Below are 18683 nucleotides of genomic sequence, written 5' to 3'. Positions count from 1 at the left end.
TGTCACTAGTTGCTTAGGATGAATTTATCAATTTGGCTGTAATTAGAGTGGCAAAGAGGGAAGATCTAGGGTCTCCCCAAAGGGGAGGACCCTTCTTCAAGCAATGGAAGAGAACCCTAACCCAAAGATAAGTACAAAGGGGAGAACAACCCCTTTTGTAGAGCAAGGTGTGACCCCCACACGGCTTGTGACATGGCTGTGTGGATTCACACAGCCTCGGACCTCTTCCTCTTCTCCAAGGTGACACGGTCGTGTGGATTCACACGGTCGTGCACCTCTTCCTCTCGGCCAAAGGGACACGACCGTGTGGATTCACACGGTCGTTCACCTCTTCCTCTTGGTCAAGGGGATATGACCATGTGGATTTACATGGTCGTGCACCTCTTTCTCTTGGCTAAGGTGACATGGTCGTGTGACCTTCACACGGTCGTGCCCTGCGCCAGCCGGGAATACCTTACACGGCCATGTGGCACACACGATCATGCCAAATTATGGCCTCGGCAAGGCTACACGGTCGGTCATCGCCACACGTCCATGTCTTGCTCCTTCTCGGGCAAGGCTACACGGCCGGTCAGGGCCACACGGCCCAGACCCGCTAGAAGTTCTAGACTCCCTTCCAGCTCTGCTTGGCTCCAAGTCACGTCCTATCAGTCGAAACAAGTTTAGAGTAGATTTCTGGACTGAGCATTATATAATAAGTAAGAATGTCAAATATTTATATATGAAAGGAGTAACGTCTGCCCTGTAAGGTAAGACTAGAAGGGTGGGGCGTTACAGTTTTGGTATCAGAGCGAAGTTCCACCCTTCCGTCACACACATATCAAGCATTACTCTTGCAGTTTCTAAGTAAGAAAGTACTTTTTCATAATTTTTATGCATTTTATTTCTGTTATAATTAGTAAGAACTATTTATTAAGATTAAGCATGCTTATACATGAAAGTATTAAGGGCGGTAAGTAAGAATGATGATGGGCTTACGTATGTCTCACTGGTTGGGTTATGAACATGTAGATGGCCAGAGGACGGCCGACTAGACAACCGAGAGTTAATGAAGCTCAACCAGAGACAAATGAGTCTGCACCACCGCACAACCTTTTAGAAGTAGTAACTCAGCTGCAGAGAAAATTGGCAGAACAACAGCAGGTCATAGCCACCCAGACTGCTAACCAGCAAGCTTCTCCTGTAGTCCCATCGGAAGCCAATGTGGTGGCACCAATTGAGGCCGAGGTTCCATCAGTTACACTTGTAGCCCCTGCAAGGGTAGTGAGACAGGAAGCATACCTTATCCAGTGGCAGAAACTGAAACCAGAGAACTTCTCTGGCACCAACGAACTATGGGATGCTCAAGCATGGTTCAAAACCCTAGAGAGCATAATGGAGCTACTAGATTGGTCGGAGGTAGAAAAGATAAAGTGTGCTTCCTTCTGCCTCACTGGTGATGCAAGAATGTGGTGGGAACGAGTCAAGGCAAAAAGAATAGTGAATCAAATGACTTGGTCTGACTTTGAGACTGAGTTCTTCGAAGAGTTCTTTCATATGCGAGTCACGAACAAACATTACGATGAGTTCATGGAATTTCGACAAGGAAGTTTATCAGTTGACGAAGCCGTGAAGAAATTCAATAGGATAGCTCGCCTATGCCCCGAGCTGGTCAGCATAGAATGAGAAAGGGTAAGGCTAATGCTCAAGATCCTGAGGCTAGAGATAGCTCTGAATATAGCTGGCGGAATTAATAGACCGCAGACTGCAGAAAAGCTGATTAGTAGTGCCCTGATCATGGAGCATTACCTGAATAGTATCAAGCAGCAAAAGTCATTACTGATTGAGAATAAAAGTCAAGGGAGTTCTGGCACTCAGAAATCCTGGAGCCATGGTTCAACCTGGAAAGGGAGCTCCAAGAGAAAGCAGTGGAGTAATAAAAAGGGAGGATCCGTAAGCAAGGAGCCTAAGTATGCTACGTGTCCCACGTGTGGAAAGATATATTCTGGAATCTGTCGCAAGGGCACTAGTGGTTGTTATACATGTGGTCAAGAGGGGCATATGGCCATGTATTGCCCGACCAAGATTAACCTACCTCCAGCACAACCTGTTTAATATGGAGGCAAGCAGGCACAACTACACCAGATGCAGACCGCGTTGGAGGGTCCTCATATTAGCCAAGGCAGATTAGAGACCCCCCCAAGTTCTATAAATGCTCGAGTTTTCTCCCTTACCAGAGAGGATGTAGCAAACGCCTCCACTATAGTCACAGGTCAGATACTCATTTTTAGTCAATATGCAACTGTTTTATTTGATAATAGGGCAACCCATTCGTTTGTCTCCATTGCATTTGCTGAAAGAATAGGTATACCCCCGGAGGTCCAACGCGGGCAATTCTTGATGACACTACCCTCGGGAGAGATAATGACATCTACGCACTGGCTACATGTTGTGCCAGTCAAAATTTCAAACAGAGAACTGTACAGTGATCTGATAATGCTGAACATGTCTGATTATGATGTTATTTTTGGGATAGACTTTCTGAGCAAGTATGGTGTTTCCATCGAGTGTCGTAAGCGAAGATTCATATTCCAACCCGAGGCGGAACCTGAGTTTGAGTTCATCGAAAAATCAAAGAAGAGAACCCAGAAATTTTTATCGGCCATAAAAGCTCGTAAAATGTTAGTCGATGGATGTGCTGGGTTTCTAGCTCATGTGGTTAATAGCCAACAAGAAAGAGACCAAAAGCTAGAGGAAGTTAGAGTCGTATGTGACTACCCAGAAGTGTTTCCAGATGAGTTGCCTGGCTTAGCCCCAGATAGGGAAATTGAATTTGAGATTAAACTCATTCCTGGTACCAATCCAATCTCAAAGGCACCCTATCGAATGGCTCCGACAAAATTGAAAGAACTTCAGGGACAGCTACAGGAGCTACTCGACAAGGGTTTTATTCACCCTAGTCACTCACCATGGGGAGCTCCGGTGTTGTTCATAAAGAAGAAGGACGGGTCCATGCGAATGTGTGTGGACTACCGAGCGCTGAACAAAGTAACAATCAAAAATAGGTATCCCCTGCTGAGAATTGATGATCTATTTGATTAGTTAAAGAAAGCCATAGTCTTTTCCAAAATAGACTTGTGGTCCATATATCATCAAGTGAAAGTGAAAGCAGATGATGTACCGAAGACGGGATTCCGAACGAGGTATGGGCATTACGAGTTTATAGTCATGCCTTTTGGAGTGACGAATGCTCCTGCTACGTTTATGGATCTGATGAACAGAGTATTCAAAGCATATTTGGATAAGTTTGTAATCATCTTCATAGACGATATCCTTATATACTCCAGAACTCAGGAAGAACATGATGAACATTTGAGGACAGTATTACAGATTCTTCAGCAGAGCCAGTTGTACGCAAAGTTCTCCAAGTGCAAGTTCTGGCTTGATCAAGTGTCCTTCCTAGGTCACATTATTTCCAAGGATGAGGTTATAGTGGACCCGACGAAAATAGAAGCTGTGAGTAATTGAAATAGACCCTTGAATGCCAGTGAAATCATGAGTTTCCTTGGGTTAGCAGGCTACTACAGGAAATTTGTAGAAAACTTCTCAAGAATCGCCTCCCCATTGACAGTACTTACCAGAAAGAACAGAAAATTTGAGTGGATAAAGGATTGTGAGAAGAGTTTCACTGAACTGAAAAGGAGACTGACCAGCGCTCCAATCCTGACTCTTCCAGAGAATAGTGAAAGCTTCAATGTTTACAGTGATGCTTCTAAATTGGGGCTCGGGGCTGTACTGATGCAGAATGACAAAGTCATTGCCTATGCCTCGAGACAACTCAAGGATTATAAGAAGAACTATCCTACTCATGACCTTGAGTTAGCAACGGTAGTCTTCGCTCTCAAAATTTGGAGGCATTATTTATACGGAGCTCAGTGCAAGATTTACTCAGATCACCAGAGTCTTAGGTATTTCTTCACTCAGAAAGACCTAAACATAAGACAGAGGAGATGACTTGAACTGGTCAAAGACTATGACTGTGAAATCCTCTACCATCCAAGGAAGGCAAACAAAGTGGCAGATGCACTAAGTAGGAAATCTTGCTCAGCTTTATTGTCCTTATCTGCTATGTCTCACCCCTACAGAAAGAAATAGTAAATTTTGGGCTTGAAATTGTTGCTGGGCAACTCTCCACCTTGACATTAGTGTCAACCCTGCTTGGAGATATACAGAAAGGGCAAGATGAAGATTCTAATATTCAAAAGATCAAGTGGGGAATACAAGAAGGAGAAAATGGAGAGTTCCAAGTATTAGACTGTGAGATACTATATTATGGTGATCGTCTCTGTGTCCCTAATCAAGTAGAACTGCGACAAAAAATTTTAGATGAAGCCCATGGAACACCCTACGCTATGCATCCTGGTTCCACCAAGATGTACCAAGATGTAAAGGAACACTTCTGATGGTCTGGAATGAAAAGAGACATAGCAAGATATGTCAGTACTTGCTTGACATGTCAACGGGTTAAAGCAGAACACCAGAGACCGGGCGGAGTTCTGCAACCTATTTAGATTCCAGAGTGAAAGTGGGAGGATATATCTATGGACTTCATAGTAGGATTACCCAGAACCACGAATGGTTATGATGCTATCTGGGTAATAGTGGACAGATTGACCAAGTATGCTCATTTTCTAGCTATTAGAATATCTTACTCTATCGAACAGCTAGCGCAAATGTATGTTAAAGAGATTATCAGATTGCATGGAATTCTTAAAACCATAATTTCGGATAGAGATAGTCGCTTTACTTCACACTTCTGGGAGTGTATTTAGAGAGCCCTTGGCACTAAGCTGCAGTTTAGCACGACATTTTATCCTCAAACTGACGGGCAAACAGAACAAGTAAATCAAGTTCTGGAGGATATGCTACGAGCTTATGCCTTAGATTTCAAAGGGAGCTGGTGCTGATACCTATGCTTAGCAGAATTTGCATACAATAATAGCTACCAAGTGTTGACGTTCCACAAGTGTACGAAAATATTGTAAGTAATAATAAAAGATATCGTATCCACAGGGACTAGAATAACCACTAGAAGTGTCTCAACACGAGTTAGCTAAACAACTAATCAATGGATTGACAAAAACAAAGTACAACTATGCAAAGTAAAACATAGAAACTAAAGAATAAGAAACAAGAATAAGGGGTATGTTATAGGAGTTTCGATTTTTTTTGTAAGGTTATTCAATGTAAATGATCTACCAAATCTTATTCCTCAATTGTCCATCATTTGTAGAAGGTTTCCGGTTCCCTCTTGCAATAGACAACCGGCCTAGGATTGCAATTTATATCTAAATGTGATCAATTAGGTATGAATCCTATGATGTCCTTACACGGGCTTGCCTGTCACGTGCGTCCCTCGGATAATCAACATAGGAACTCATTGCTTCTCAACCTCATCGAGATACAAAAGATTAATACACACAATCTATCCTACCTCCTTGAATAACCCTATTTCACCCTCAAGATTATCTCTCAATCGTCCTTACACGGGCTTGCTCCTGTCACGAACGTCCCTCAAAAAATCGAATGAGAAACAATCTCTACAAGATCCACAAGATATTCAAACATTCAATCAAGTATGGGAATTAGGTCCAAATCACAACAACCCACACAAGATCAAAGAGATATAAACAGAACAAAATCATAGACATAGGGAATTGGCAAATCCACAAGAGTTTTACATCAAACAAGAATACTCCCTCCATCCTAGAATAAAGAGATCTAATCCTTAAAATGAGGAAAGAAATCTGAAAACAAGAATATTACAAGCATCTTGATCCCCAAATCCAAGAAAGAAAGACTTATCTACAATGAAGAACGGTCTTCGGATCCAATCCTTGCTTCCGGAGTCGAAACGATGAAGATCTGCCCTTAGATCGCCGGAAAATCCCTCCAAGAAGGTGGAAGAACACCCCAAAACTTCTTTCCCCCCAAAAGGGAGAAGATCTCCTTTTAAATCTTGAAGAAGGTCTTATATAGAAGGGGGGTTTAGGCGCTACATGGCCCCGAGACACGGTCGTGTGAAGCTCACACGACCTGTGCTACTCCCTTCTCTGCTTGTCTCACATGACCGTGTGTGAGACACGACCGTGGCTTGCTCTGCCATTGCTCCCCTTGCACGGCCGTGTAGATCTACACGGCCTGCACTGCCTCCAGCTCTGGAGCTCTTGCACAATCGTGTGGTGCACACGGCTAAGGCATTCTTGGCCTTTGGAAATGTTGCACAGCCGTGTAGATCTACACGGTCGTGCACTGCTTCAGCTCTGGAGGGCTTGCAAGGTCGTGTGGTGTACACGGCCTGGCTCTGTTGGCTTCAAAACTTGGCACGACCGTGTGAAACTCACACGACCATGGCCACTCCCTTTCCTGCTGCAACCACACGGGTGGTGATCCTCACACGGCCTGGGCAACCCCCCATGGCAGGGTCGTGTGGTACACAAGGATGGGGCCTTCCTCCTTTGGTTTGCTTGCAGATCTGGCCACGATCATAAATCCTTCACCAAATACGACTCCTGTGTATAAAAAATACACAAAAGCATATCTCCGAATAAAAAGAGTAAATATGCTAAAAGCAAAGCTAGAAGTATGAAAATGCATAGATAACACATGCTCAAAACATGTGAATGTGCGTCAAAACATGCTAAACAAGTGTATACAATCTACGCACATCACCAAGCTACTATCAGAATGACACCCTATGAGGCTCTATATGGGAGAAGATGTAGGTCTCCTATATGTTGGTATGAAGGTGGTGAAAAGAAATAAATGGGACTCCAGACAGACCTTATCGAGGACACCACCAAATCCATTCAGAACATTCGCCAGATAAAAGAAACTGCTCAGAGCCTGTAGAAGAGCTATGCGATGTGCGCCGTAGACCACTGGAATTTGAGGTTGGGGATTCAGTGTTCCTCAAAGTAACTCCTATGAAAGGAGTGTTGCAGTTTGGAAAGAAAGGAAAGTTGAGTCCAAGTTACGTGAGGTCATACCTGATCACTAGAAGGGTTGGCAAGGTAGCTTATGAGCTGGAACTACCTCAGGAGATGTCAGCCATCCATAATGTATTCCATGTCTCAATGCTGAAGAAGCATGTTCCCAATGTAAACCAAGTGATTGATGTAAGGTGATCGGTGGCCGGCTTGAAGGGGGGTTGGATAGACGGCGCCCCCAAATCGATTGATCTTCCTACACTTGTTAGTATGCGCAGTGGAATATACAAAACAAACAAGCTAAAGGAAATTAAACTAAAGACAAGAGAGAATGCAAACCAAGCTACACGATCATTTATGTGGTTCGGAGATAAAGCTCCTACTCTAGGCGTGTCCTTGAGGTGGGCGATCCCTATCCGTCGGTGGATTACTCCATGAAAGACTTCCGGCTAGCTCACGTAGCTCCTTGTGGGTGGAGAAACCTCACCACAACTCTAACCAAGGACTCTTGAGAAGCTATGGCACTGGTAGACTACTAATAGGGGTTAACCACCTCTATTTCGTCAACTATAACCAAGCTCCCAAGCTTTGGTTATATAGGTCGCGGGTTGAAAACCCTGCCTACCAGTCGACTGCCAAAACATGGAGTCGACTGCCCTCTGTGGAAATTCGACCGTTACATCCCAACGGCTCGATACCAGTCGACTACTAAAACTTGCAGTCTACTGGTGCAGTCGACTGCTAAAACATGTAGTCGATTGATCCACACTAACCGAACAAACAGAACCACTCTGTTCACACCCAGTCGACTGCGCGGTCGACTGCACCAGTTGACTGCGCGGTCGACTGCACCAGTCGACTGCTAAAACATGCAATCGACTACTACAGTAGCGCTACAGTAAAACCCTAAAACTAGGATTTTTCTCCGAGTACAATCTCTCGTGCACTTGTACTCTCACCCTTATGACTCACTTGACGCTTCTTTGCAGCCTTGACCTCTTGCCTTCAAACCTATTTCGTTTGGCTTTCGTCCCTCGGATGCATTCAAGCCCACGGCTCGTCCCCAATGCCATCCTTCGCGTATGCCTCGAAGTCGCTTCCCTCGACCCTTATCCTTGCTGGCTTGTCCACGGTCCCTCGGATGCTTCATCCTTCATCGGACCCGAAGTCATCAACCTGAGTCTCATGTGTATCCTGAAAACCTGCACAACTCAAATACACATATCAAATACAAGGGTGAACCTAACTTAAACCCTTTGCCCAAACACCAAAACACATGGTCGCACGGACCATTGGGATTGCTTCAACAATTGAGTCACATATGGTACAAGTTCAAGAGGATCTCATTTATGAAAGTCGACCTATTCAGATAATAGATCGAAAAGTTAAGAAGCTGAGGAACAAAGAGATACCGTTAGGAAAAGTGTTGTGGCAAACTCAACAGAATGAAGAGGCAACATGAGAACGCAAGGATGATATGAGACAGAAGTATTCACAATTGTTCTAAGTTCGAGGATGAACTTTTTATAAGGTATGGGGGATTGTAACACCTGTAAATTTCCTCTTTTCCAAAATAGCAAAAAGAAATAGAAGAAAAGAAAAGAAAAGAAATACAAATAAAAATATAAATGACCCAGGCTGGGATTTGAACCCTAGATTCTTAATTTAAGATTGGTTTAAGAAGTCATTAGATGGCGGTAAAGCATCACATTGGAAATAGGAAACTATTCATTATATGTAGATTATGTGTGAAGAGATGCTTCAACTTCCACTTAATATAAAAGGGAATGGAAGAGACTAAAAACCTAATTTTTGGTTTCCTCTTCTCCTCCCTAGCTGAAATTCCTCTTCTCCTCTTTTTAGTTTTCGGCCAAGAACCATAGGGTTCCAAGTTCTAAGTTCTTCAAGAGAAGAATCTAAGAGGGGAGTTTTCACAAGGATTAGTACGCGCGGGAAGGGTGACTTGGAGATTAAGGCGTACAAAAGAGGATTGTCTTCCCTACACCCTATAATAGTAAGATCTAACGAAAGGATGTAAGTACTACTCACCTACAGTATAAGTTGTTTCGATGATACATGTTGTGATATATTTTATGCATGTTAAAGAAGATAAATGTTGAAGAAGATATATGTTAAAGAAGATACATGTTAAAGAAGATATATGTTAAAGAAGATATATGTTTTAGCTCGAGTAGGAAGAGGCAACAGGAGCGGTGTTTTTTGTGTGTGTGACGGAACAGTGGAAGGAGATTTGGGAACATATCACAAATCGACGGGCTAGGTCGACGAGTTGATCTGATAGCTGACACGAAGTCCAGCTAGGTCGACGAGCTGACCTGATAGCTGGCACGAAGTCCAGCTAGGTCGACGAGTTGACCTGATAGGTGGCACGAAGTCCAGACGGGTCGAAGGGCTGACCGGACGTCTAGCAGGTAAGTTGAGGTAAGTCACTGAAGGGGAGTGACTGTGAGGATGCGTTCCCGGGAAGGGAACATTAGGCGTTGATCCAACTTAGATCCATTTCAGAAGTCTAAGTTGAGATCGTGATTAGATTCCAGTCTCGAGGAGATGGAATCTAATTACTGCATTTATTATCATATAACTTAACTGTGATAACACTTTATTTTGCAGGGTAGTTTTACATTTTGCCTCGGACTAATGTTTGTGCAGGTTGCTGAAAAAACAAAGGTCTGGGCGCCCGGAAGGGATCCAGGCGCCCGGGATGCAAAGTTTATCCCCTTGCCACGTCGTCACATGGAGCTTCGTGTTTGGATAAGCTACGTCACACTCCATACGCCCGGAAGGGATTCGGGCTCTCTGAGCCTCCTATATAAGGAGGATGCACCCTAGAGCAAAGGACAACGAATAAAAAAGTCTTCCAAAGCTTGCTCTGCCGTGTTGTGCTCCTGCGATGCCTCGAAGCGACTTTGACAACGTGTTGCCTTTATTTCTTTACTATTATCGGTATTTTTTTTTAAGTTTTTGTACCTTAAATTTGTAATTAAATTTTCAAACTGCTAGTGGATTGCCCAATAAAAGTACTCGACGAGTGCGGGCATTGGAGTAGGGGTCGACCAAGGCTCCAAACCAAATAAAAAATTACATGTGTTAGCATTGTTTTAATTTTATTTTTTTCCGCTACGTACTCAATATTCTTTTAGACGTTTTAAATCGATATTCACCCCCCCCTCCCCTTCTATCGACTTTCACGATCCAACAGATTCTTGGAACCCGACGTGAACCGTTCCAATGTGTATTTAAGTTCTTTAACTTGAGTTTTCAAATTAAAATTTTCTTCCTCAAGTTGTTGGGCTTGAGTTGAGCTTCCAATTTGAACTGGCTTAGTCAAAGGACTCGAGTTAGTCACTTCCTTAAGGGATGTTACCTCCTTTTGGAGTGACTTGACCTGGACGTTGGATTTAGCCAATTTCTTTAACAAATAAGGAACTAAGTTTTGTAAATCGTCTAATTGAGTCCCGACGAATAGAGAACTTACAGTGGGGTTAGGCCCTTCGGAAACAAATACGGATCTGTGGCGTCGCTCGGACTCGGTTTCTGATTCGCTCTCGATTTCTAAATCGGACTCGGTTTCGGCAACATGTGCTTGTACTGGTAGAGCGAGGAAGCTTACTTGTTCTTTTTCGTCGGACTCGGATTCATCTGATGACTCGGACCAAGTTGCCTTCGACACCTTCCTTTTTCGTTGCTTTCAACACTATTATCTTGAGAACTATAATTCTATCATTTTTCTAACTATTTCTACTATTTCATCTTTTAACAAACTATCTATGATAATACCTTCTCCCTTTCTTATTTTAGTCCTTGCGTACTATAACTAAAATATAAATTATCTATTATTTTTGCCTTCTCTCCTCCCCCTATTATCTCTTTTACATATAAAATATTGTCCCCAGGGTCATAGTGTCGCGGTAGGACATCCAGGTTATCTCCCAGGCACTCGCGGTTCGAACCCCAGTTACGGCGTATTTGCAGGAATTTTTCCTCCAAATGAGGGGGCGTAATCAAAGGATGTTGGGCTTCTGGGCTGGCTGCCATGTGCGCTTCCCGATTTACCCTGGTAGCAGGTGGGAAATTTCCGTAGGACCGGGCCGGTCACCCCCAGAGATAGTCAATGAGGCTAACTGGGATTATCATTTTTTTTAACATACAAAATATTAATTCTTCTCATAATTATTGTATCTATTACCTTTATTGCTTTACCGATGAGCGTTCATAGCTTCTATGTTTTAAATTTTAGATAATTAATTTTTCTATAATATTTATTTTTATCGATGTGAGAATTCTTACATATTTAATACTACATCGAGTTCTCATGGAGATGTAACGATCCTTATCGAGACGTTATGCATTTTTTCTAGAGAACAATCTAATATTAATATAATAATTTAATAAATTCATTCATTGAACATTTATCTAAAAATTAATGTTGACTGACAACATCATTTTTCATCTCGGCTTGAGATCCGCATTAATAGTTTAGCATGAACATTTCTATAAACTAAAAATTAATATATAATTATATTTAGTTACCATGCTATTCCATGTCTAAAGAACAACTAATTAATTTTTGTTTATCAATTTCATTTTATGCACAAATATATTATTAAGGGTTTAGCAGAGAACTTTGTATCAAAAATCAAGGGTATAAAATCCATTGGTACTTTGAAGGAGATTTAAGCTGATAGCTCCTGCCTCAAATTGAAAAGTATCATTTATTGTGGTGTGAAAAGTATATTATTATGTAGTGTACAGAACATGAACAGCTTTTACAATACTAGCCATGGCAGAGTCTAACAAATGGCATGATGAACATAAAGACTAACCAAGAGCACAATAGACCTTGACCTTTCATTTCACTAAAAACAGTTGAAGCTTGTCTGTGGATGATACAAATCACATGTTTATGTGTTGATCTCTTGTCTAAAGAAGGCCACAGTTGTATCTTGTGTGGCTGAGGGTGTTGCCACCAAAGAGAACCATGAGAAGAGCAACACAGATCACCCTCACAATCCATGATTTAGTTGTTATAATCAACCCTGTAAGATATGATTGAGTTGACAGCCTAATCACCCTCAGCCTTCTTTCCTTAATGTAATTACGATATGCTGCATCAATTCTCTTATGTAAGCTGCTGTGGCTACTGCTTGAATTCTCCAGGTTTGATGGCATTGCTTGAGTTAAACACCTAGCCAGGACAATAGCATCTTCCAAACCTGCGGATCCTCCTTGGCCAAGGAAAGGCCCCATCACATGCATCGCGTCCCCTGCCACCGTCATCGTGCCATTTGACAGTTTACCTGTAAAAAGGTGCCATGGATGCCGATACCAAATACAGTGGATGCTCAATGAATCAAGATCACAGTGTTTCACTATCTCACTGGTCTCACTAGGAAGTTCTCGTACAGAGTCAAGTGCAATCTTTTTTATGAAATTGAGATCCTTTCGAGAAAGATGATCTGATTTGAATTTTTACCAGTCAGTACTCAAAATTATCTCAATTAATAAATTTACACGAGTTTCGTTAGCTTACCTCCAGCTGGATTTGCCAACCGAACGAACCAGTGGACTAGCTTATCATTGATTGGTATCCTTCCAAACGTAATACTTTTGTAGCTTATTCGGAAAAAATAAGTGCCAAAGCTATGGGGAGATTGATAGGTTGTGAAACCTCGCACAACAGGCATAGGGAAGACCTTCGGTTCCTTCAGTTGTAATGACTTTGCTATAATTGAATCTGATCCATCACAGCCAATTAAAACCTTCACAGGCATAATCCAAACATGTATACTTTAGCAGTCTTCTCATGACAAGCAAGGGTTGCATTAATTGATTGTAATAGCTTAACTGCTTAACTGGGCAATGATTTGGTTAGTTGTTCATAGTGATGTTAGTAGAAGTAGAATGAAAAAAAAAAAAACAATGCTTCACCAGTATAAGTTCTTGTAATTGGTTCTTAATATCAGTCCCACTTCTAGACAAGCGTATTTAATAATCTTAAATTACATGATTAAAAAGAAAATATGTTAATGAACATATTTAAAAGTACCGTCTGTATAGCTTATTAAAATTAATAATGAATGAATTTAATGAGGCCTCTCTTCTTTCTTTTTTTGGCAGGCGTTGGTTAATTTTAACTAATTCAAACCTAATGAAAATTCAATTGTGAACATATCGACTAATTAGCAATGCTATTGAAATACAAAAAAGTGTATGTAAGGTAAAAAAAGTTTGCAAACAAGGATAGAGATTCACACCTTAGTTATCTAAGAATGTGTATTCATGGAGTAGGATTAAGAAAACAGAATTGACTTTAGGAAGTAGTACCTTGGCTTTTATGATGATTCCATCCTCTAAAAAAAGAACAGGGAAGGAAGTGGTATGGTCTAATTTAACTGCCACAACTTTACAGCCAAAACGAATGGACTCTGATGGTAGTTTGCTAGCCATTGTTTCAATCAGGTCACTCCTTCTCAAGCAACGAAGTTCTACTTCCCTATAATTCAAGTAGACCACCGCATGCAATCAAAATCATTATGAACAGAAGAACAGGAGATGATAGAAACAGTGAATCATCTCAGAGAGCATTTTTAAGGGAAGCTAAGCCTCAGGGCACATGCACACCACACACATAAAGCTGTATTGAAGTTAGAATAATCATAGTTTGCTCATTCATATAAACACCTTTTATAAATTTTTCTACAATCATGCCTTCATGACATCTATTTGAATTAAACTATGGAGTATTCATTCGATTGGAGTAACAAATAATATTTATTAGCAATTAAAATATTTTATAATTCTTGTAAATACTTGTGATTTATTTGTATATTATGGATCCTTAGAATCATGAAGATATACCTTCTTGTTTACCAGATTTCCCATGTGTTCTTTTTTTACTACTGTATGATCTTTTTGCTCGAACTCTCCTTGCCTATATTGAGAGCATGGTAGTCCATTTGTCCATTCTACTAAAAATACACAGCTAAATGTTTGCTTCGGTTCATTTCTTTTCCTTGCATAGAAGAAGACTATGTAAAAGCAAGATGTTTGCTGACTATCTTCTTACATGCATTAACAGAATCAATGATGGTTATGAAAACTCGATACAATAGATATCGAGTTGTCAAATGCTTAGTAAACTGTAAACCTGTTCAAAATATGCAAATGGAAAACTTTAAATGCAAACTGAAACTTTTGTACTGAATTGAACAACAGTTGATGATGAGACAGTATGATGATTTGAACTGTTCTCCACTTTTTTTTGGTGATGACCTCCTGTTTCTCATTTAATAACCCAATGAAGATTTATAAGCCTTGGCTTTGTTCAAGAAATGAAGATCGATGACATGGTTTATAATCATTACCTGTACGAAGTTACTACTGTTCTGTTACTTTCAAGCCAAACCTCCCTTACCCTATACATTGTTGAGAAAAAAGAAGTCTTTGTTAATAGCATATGAACCAAGTAAAAAATTCAAAGTGTATGACCAAGTAAAGCAAGGAGAACAATTCAAACAGAAAACACATAACAAAACCAAGTAGAGAAGACAAAACAAATTAGTAGATTAGATTGACCTGTTGAAAATAGATTGGATTATATCCTCATAAAACTGTCTACAAGAATGACAAGATCTAGCAGATAGAGCCTTCTTCAACACCTCTAATGATAAAGCCATATTCTACAAGTACCATAAATTTGAGAAACTACTTCAGTTGCTTATGACCCTCAACTTGAATCTATACATGCATCCATTCATCACCAAGAAAATTTATTGAGAAAATTACACTTCTTATCTGTCATCTTAATGAGCTGAAAACTAGAGAAATCAAGACCTGCTTTTCTAAGACCAAAAAAAAGGAACTTGCATTCTACACTTCAAGCCACGGGACAAAGTATAGCAGTCTTCTGCAACTAATCACCATAACAAGCAAACTAAAGAAATCATTCTCTGTGTAAATTCAAATTAGAAAATTGATTATCAGCAATTAACTAGTCATGAATAAGTGCACATGTTGTCACATGCTTGGACACAGCAAATTTCACTGCTCTCAATGGAAGTGTGATTGGTAGTAGACATTTCCAAGTTATGGTGGTTTCAAATAAACAAGCTACAAGTGCTTCTCACTCGATGTACACAAATGTTGAGGTCGAAGTCATCACAAATCAAGCTGTGCTTCATAACTACATAGCATTTAACTTTTATTTTAAACATCTTAAATACTCCTCATCTCTTCTAAATCGTCATAGATGATATGTGGTCCTTCTCTCCTCACACGTATATTGGTGATATTTCTACAGTCCACATTTTACAATATCTAATGTGTATCGTGTGTTTGAATATGTCTTCTCTTCTTTTGGTTGTCAAGTACAGGAACAAAAGAGGAAGAAGATTGTTTGGATTCACCATAAAGCTGGATGCATGTTTGAAGTTTCTGGCATTCCTTTCAGCCTTAACTGAATCTTCACTTCAACTATGGCATCAATGCTGAACCACTCTCTTTGACATCAACATTTAGTCATACTTCTAATTCACTTTCAAATAAACTTATCTCCAATAATTCTCTTGGTTCTATAGTTTGTAGTGAATATAACTGTCAAAATTGTCAATTTCAAAACATGATTGCTTTGTCATTTAGTAAAAGTAACTCTAATTCTTCAACTCCTTTTGATAATGCCAATCAACAAAAGGTGAATTCCAATAATATATTTTATTTTTTTATGAACTTACTCTTTTCGTTATTCATGAGTTTCTCTTCTTAAATAACATTTAGAAGTTCTTCAACTTCTGTATAAGTAGTTGCACTTAGTTTTCCACTCTTATTAAAATCTTTTTTGACAAAGTACTCATGTAGTGTCTTAAAACTTGTTAAAACAGACGGTACTCTAGCTCAATTTTCATGTTCCTATACACCCAAATAAATGTAATTGTTAAACACAAACATGGCACCTAGTTAAAACTGCTAGAACTATGCTTCTACTCGCTTCCTAAAAGCTTTCAGGAAGGAGCTATTATAACTACTGGCCATCTAATCGATAGGCTTCCTTCATCCTACCTATTCTCATCTTCACCCTTTAGTTTCACTTGCTTTTTCTCATTCCACCAATTAATGAGACAAATACTTTGCTCGCTCGTCCATTTGGTCTTCCTTAGATGATATTGAAATAGAAGGCTATCACCCCCGGGCAATGGTGCAGCGGCATGACGCCTTCTCAGTTTTTTAGGCATCTAAGGATCGAGTCCAGCCTCGGCGAATCAATAGATGAATTTGCCTTAATAGACGGTTGATCTAAGAATGCTAGGTTGATGGGTCGCTCGTTGCGAACGCTTCCTGATTTACACGTGGTGCAAGGAAAACTTCCGTGGGGCCGCGTCGATCACTCCCAAGATTAGTCGACGTAAACTAGATACCTGGTATCATTTTAAAAAGAAATAGAAGGCCATCATAGCTATAATTCAACAATTGAACTCCTTTACATCTTTTGACATGCCACATTCTAGGAACAAACTCCCTTCAAAACTATCTCGACCTTTGAGAAACCTACAATGTCGTTAGACATTCCCTCCATAATTGATATTCTTCCTAAAGGCAATGAACAACCTCTACCTTCAACATTAGCAACCCCTATCCAAGATCCCAACAACTTCAACAAATAATACTCCAGTGTTACCATAATCCATTGCACTACGATATGAAAAAAAGCTTGAACACCAAGTGTGAAACTCTAAGATTATCAAACCTCAACTTTGATTATTCACCTTATCCCTTCATTTAAAAAGGCTATAACCTTTTTAGTAAAAAACAACTGATAAGTTATATGCCTTGGAGAACATTCTTCAGACCTAGCTACCTCTCCAAAACAATCATTGAATACAAGTGGATATTAAAACAAAATAAAATGACACTATCGACCGACATAATGCTTGCCTAACTAATCATAAAACTCTATAATCAAGAACATAGAACATGAGTTAACTATCAAGAGATCTTTACGCTAGTAGCTGAACTAATTTTCATACCAACACTTCTTGTTATTGTTACTATTCTACAATGGTCATTCTATCAACTAGACATAAAAAATGTCTTTTTGAAAAAGTCTATTGCATGATTTGAAAAAAGTGAACTTATACTTTATACTCTAGTATATCAAGTTACACCCTCCTTTTGAGAATTCTATAACATTAATTCAGTTGGTGATGCAAAGAAACTAAGATCCAGTACATGCATGATTTGGTTATCCTCTTGGCTGATTCTTTTATATCTTGGAAAAGTAAAAAATACAACAATATTAGATCTAGCAAAGAAGTTAAATAACAAGCAATTATTGGATTTTATCTATTCTTCACACATTCATTACTTTTCCTTGATAAGGTTCTTTCTTATCAATTTCTAAATTTTCCATCTTGGCTATCTCCTTTTTAATGTCCTAAGATATACTCAAGAAGCTTCGTCATATAAAATGTTAGGTGACTCTTCTATCTTAAGTGTTCACTTATTGTAGATACGATAAGCTAGACTTGTGGAGTATCAAACAATATGCCTTTGTCCGTCTTTGCCGAAAACCTAAATTATCATTGTATTCAAGATGTAGCTCTTACAACCAAATACCATAAGATAATTAAGGACATCCTCCCATTCCAAACCTCATATGGTATCTTTGACAAAAATGGATGAAGATAGACCTTATTTTTCTATATAGCATATGATCATGTCCAAGCGCTAAGTCGACGGACATTGAGGACGTGGCACGCTCCGCTGTCTCCGACTGTTGGTGTAGATCTCCAGCGAACCTGCAAAGAAGCCGAGCCGGGAGGGGTTTCCCGGCGGCGGCCCTCCGACGCTCAAGTCAGGCAACGAGAAATGAGAGAGGCAGTGAAGATTGCGCATACCTTCGTCGACGTCTGGGGGTCCTTATATAGGACCCCGGGGAGGCGCGGGCACGCTTCTCGATGCGTGCACGCTTCCCCAAACATACCTTAACGAGCCAATGTCAGAAAAGTACCCTTGACGTCATTCCGCAATCGTCCGAGCATATCCTAGATGTGACGGTGGAAGCTTCCACCGTATGATCCTGTGTACGGCTCAGCCGCCAACCCTACTACCTGTCGGCGGCAGACGTCTCGAGGATAATGTTATCCCCTTTCTCCTTTGTCCTCTTGCGCCTCCTGTTTGTTACAGGGCCGAGCGGTTACCGTGCCGGGCGAGTGAGCCGCTCGGCCATATACTCGGACGATGTGACCTTCGCTGCTCTACGGTCCAGTCGAGCGAGCCGGACGCTCGGCTCAGCCATCTTTTGCCAACTCATGAACATTGGAAACCCGACCCCCAGGTGGGTTGTTTCTACGCCGATCGGGGCGCTATGAGTCCGGTCGGTCGGATCTCAGGGTTGAATCTCTTGACCTTTGACCTCCATGTGTCGTTGACCTTCCGCTAACGAGGGTCCCCCATCCTTACCACCAGATCACATGTCTCTCCTTCAAGTCTAGTCGAAGGAGGCGGTCGGCCTGAGTGACACCGCTCTGCCACTTCTGGAATGTTCCTCCTCACGGTCGTTCGGCTTCTTACTGCTACTGGCTTTGCAACCGTGTCGACGGTCAACGCTGATGCCCTTCGGATCTCCTCGGAATTCGTGCAAATCCTCTCCATTAAGACCGAGCACGCGCGCTGCGCGCCGTAATGGCGCTCATTAAATGC

The 18683-nt window shown here is 40.9% G+C and overlaps 1 protein-coding gene across 1 annotated transcript in view; it reads right to left on the bottom strand.

Moving 5' to 3' along the window:
• Positions 1–11700: 11700 nt before the first annotated feature.
• Positions 11701–18683, bottom strand: part of LOC121969781 (monooxygenase 1-like) — a 43022-nt gene continuing 36039 nt past the window's right edge. The window contains exons 3-6 of the mRNA XM_042520026.1: positions 14354–14404; positions 13314–13482; positions 12520–12748; positions 11701–12445 (exon numbers count right to left, since the gene is read on the bottom strand). Coding sequence (XP_042375960.1) covers positions 11910–12445; positions 12520–12748; positions 13314–13482; positions 14354–14404 — 985 coding nt within the window. The 3' untranslated portion in view covers positions 11701–11909. The remainder of the gene's footprint in view (positions 12446–12519; positions 12749–13313; positions 13483–14353; positions 14405–18683) is intronic.

Source organism: Zingiber officinale, chromosome 4A (genome assembly GCF_018446385.1).
Source record: "Zingiber officinale cultivar Zhangliang chromosome 4A, Zo_v1.1, whole genome shotgun sequence".
Taxonomy (NCBI): domain Eukaryota; kingdom Viridiplantae; phylum Streptophyta; class Magnoliopsida; order Zingiberales; family Zingiberaceae; genus Zingiber; species Zingiber officinale.
The sequence above is the reverse complement of the archived record's forward strand: the minus strand, read 5'-3'. Positions and strand labels throughout refer to the sequence as shown.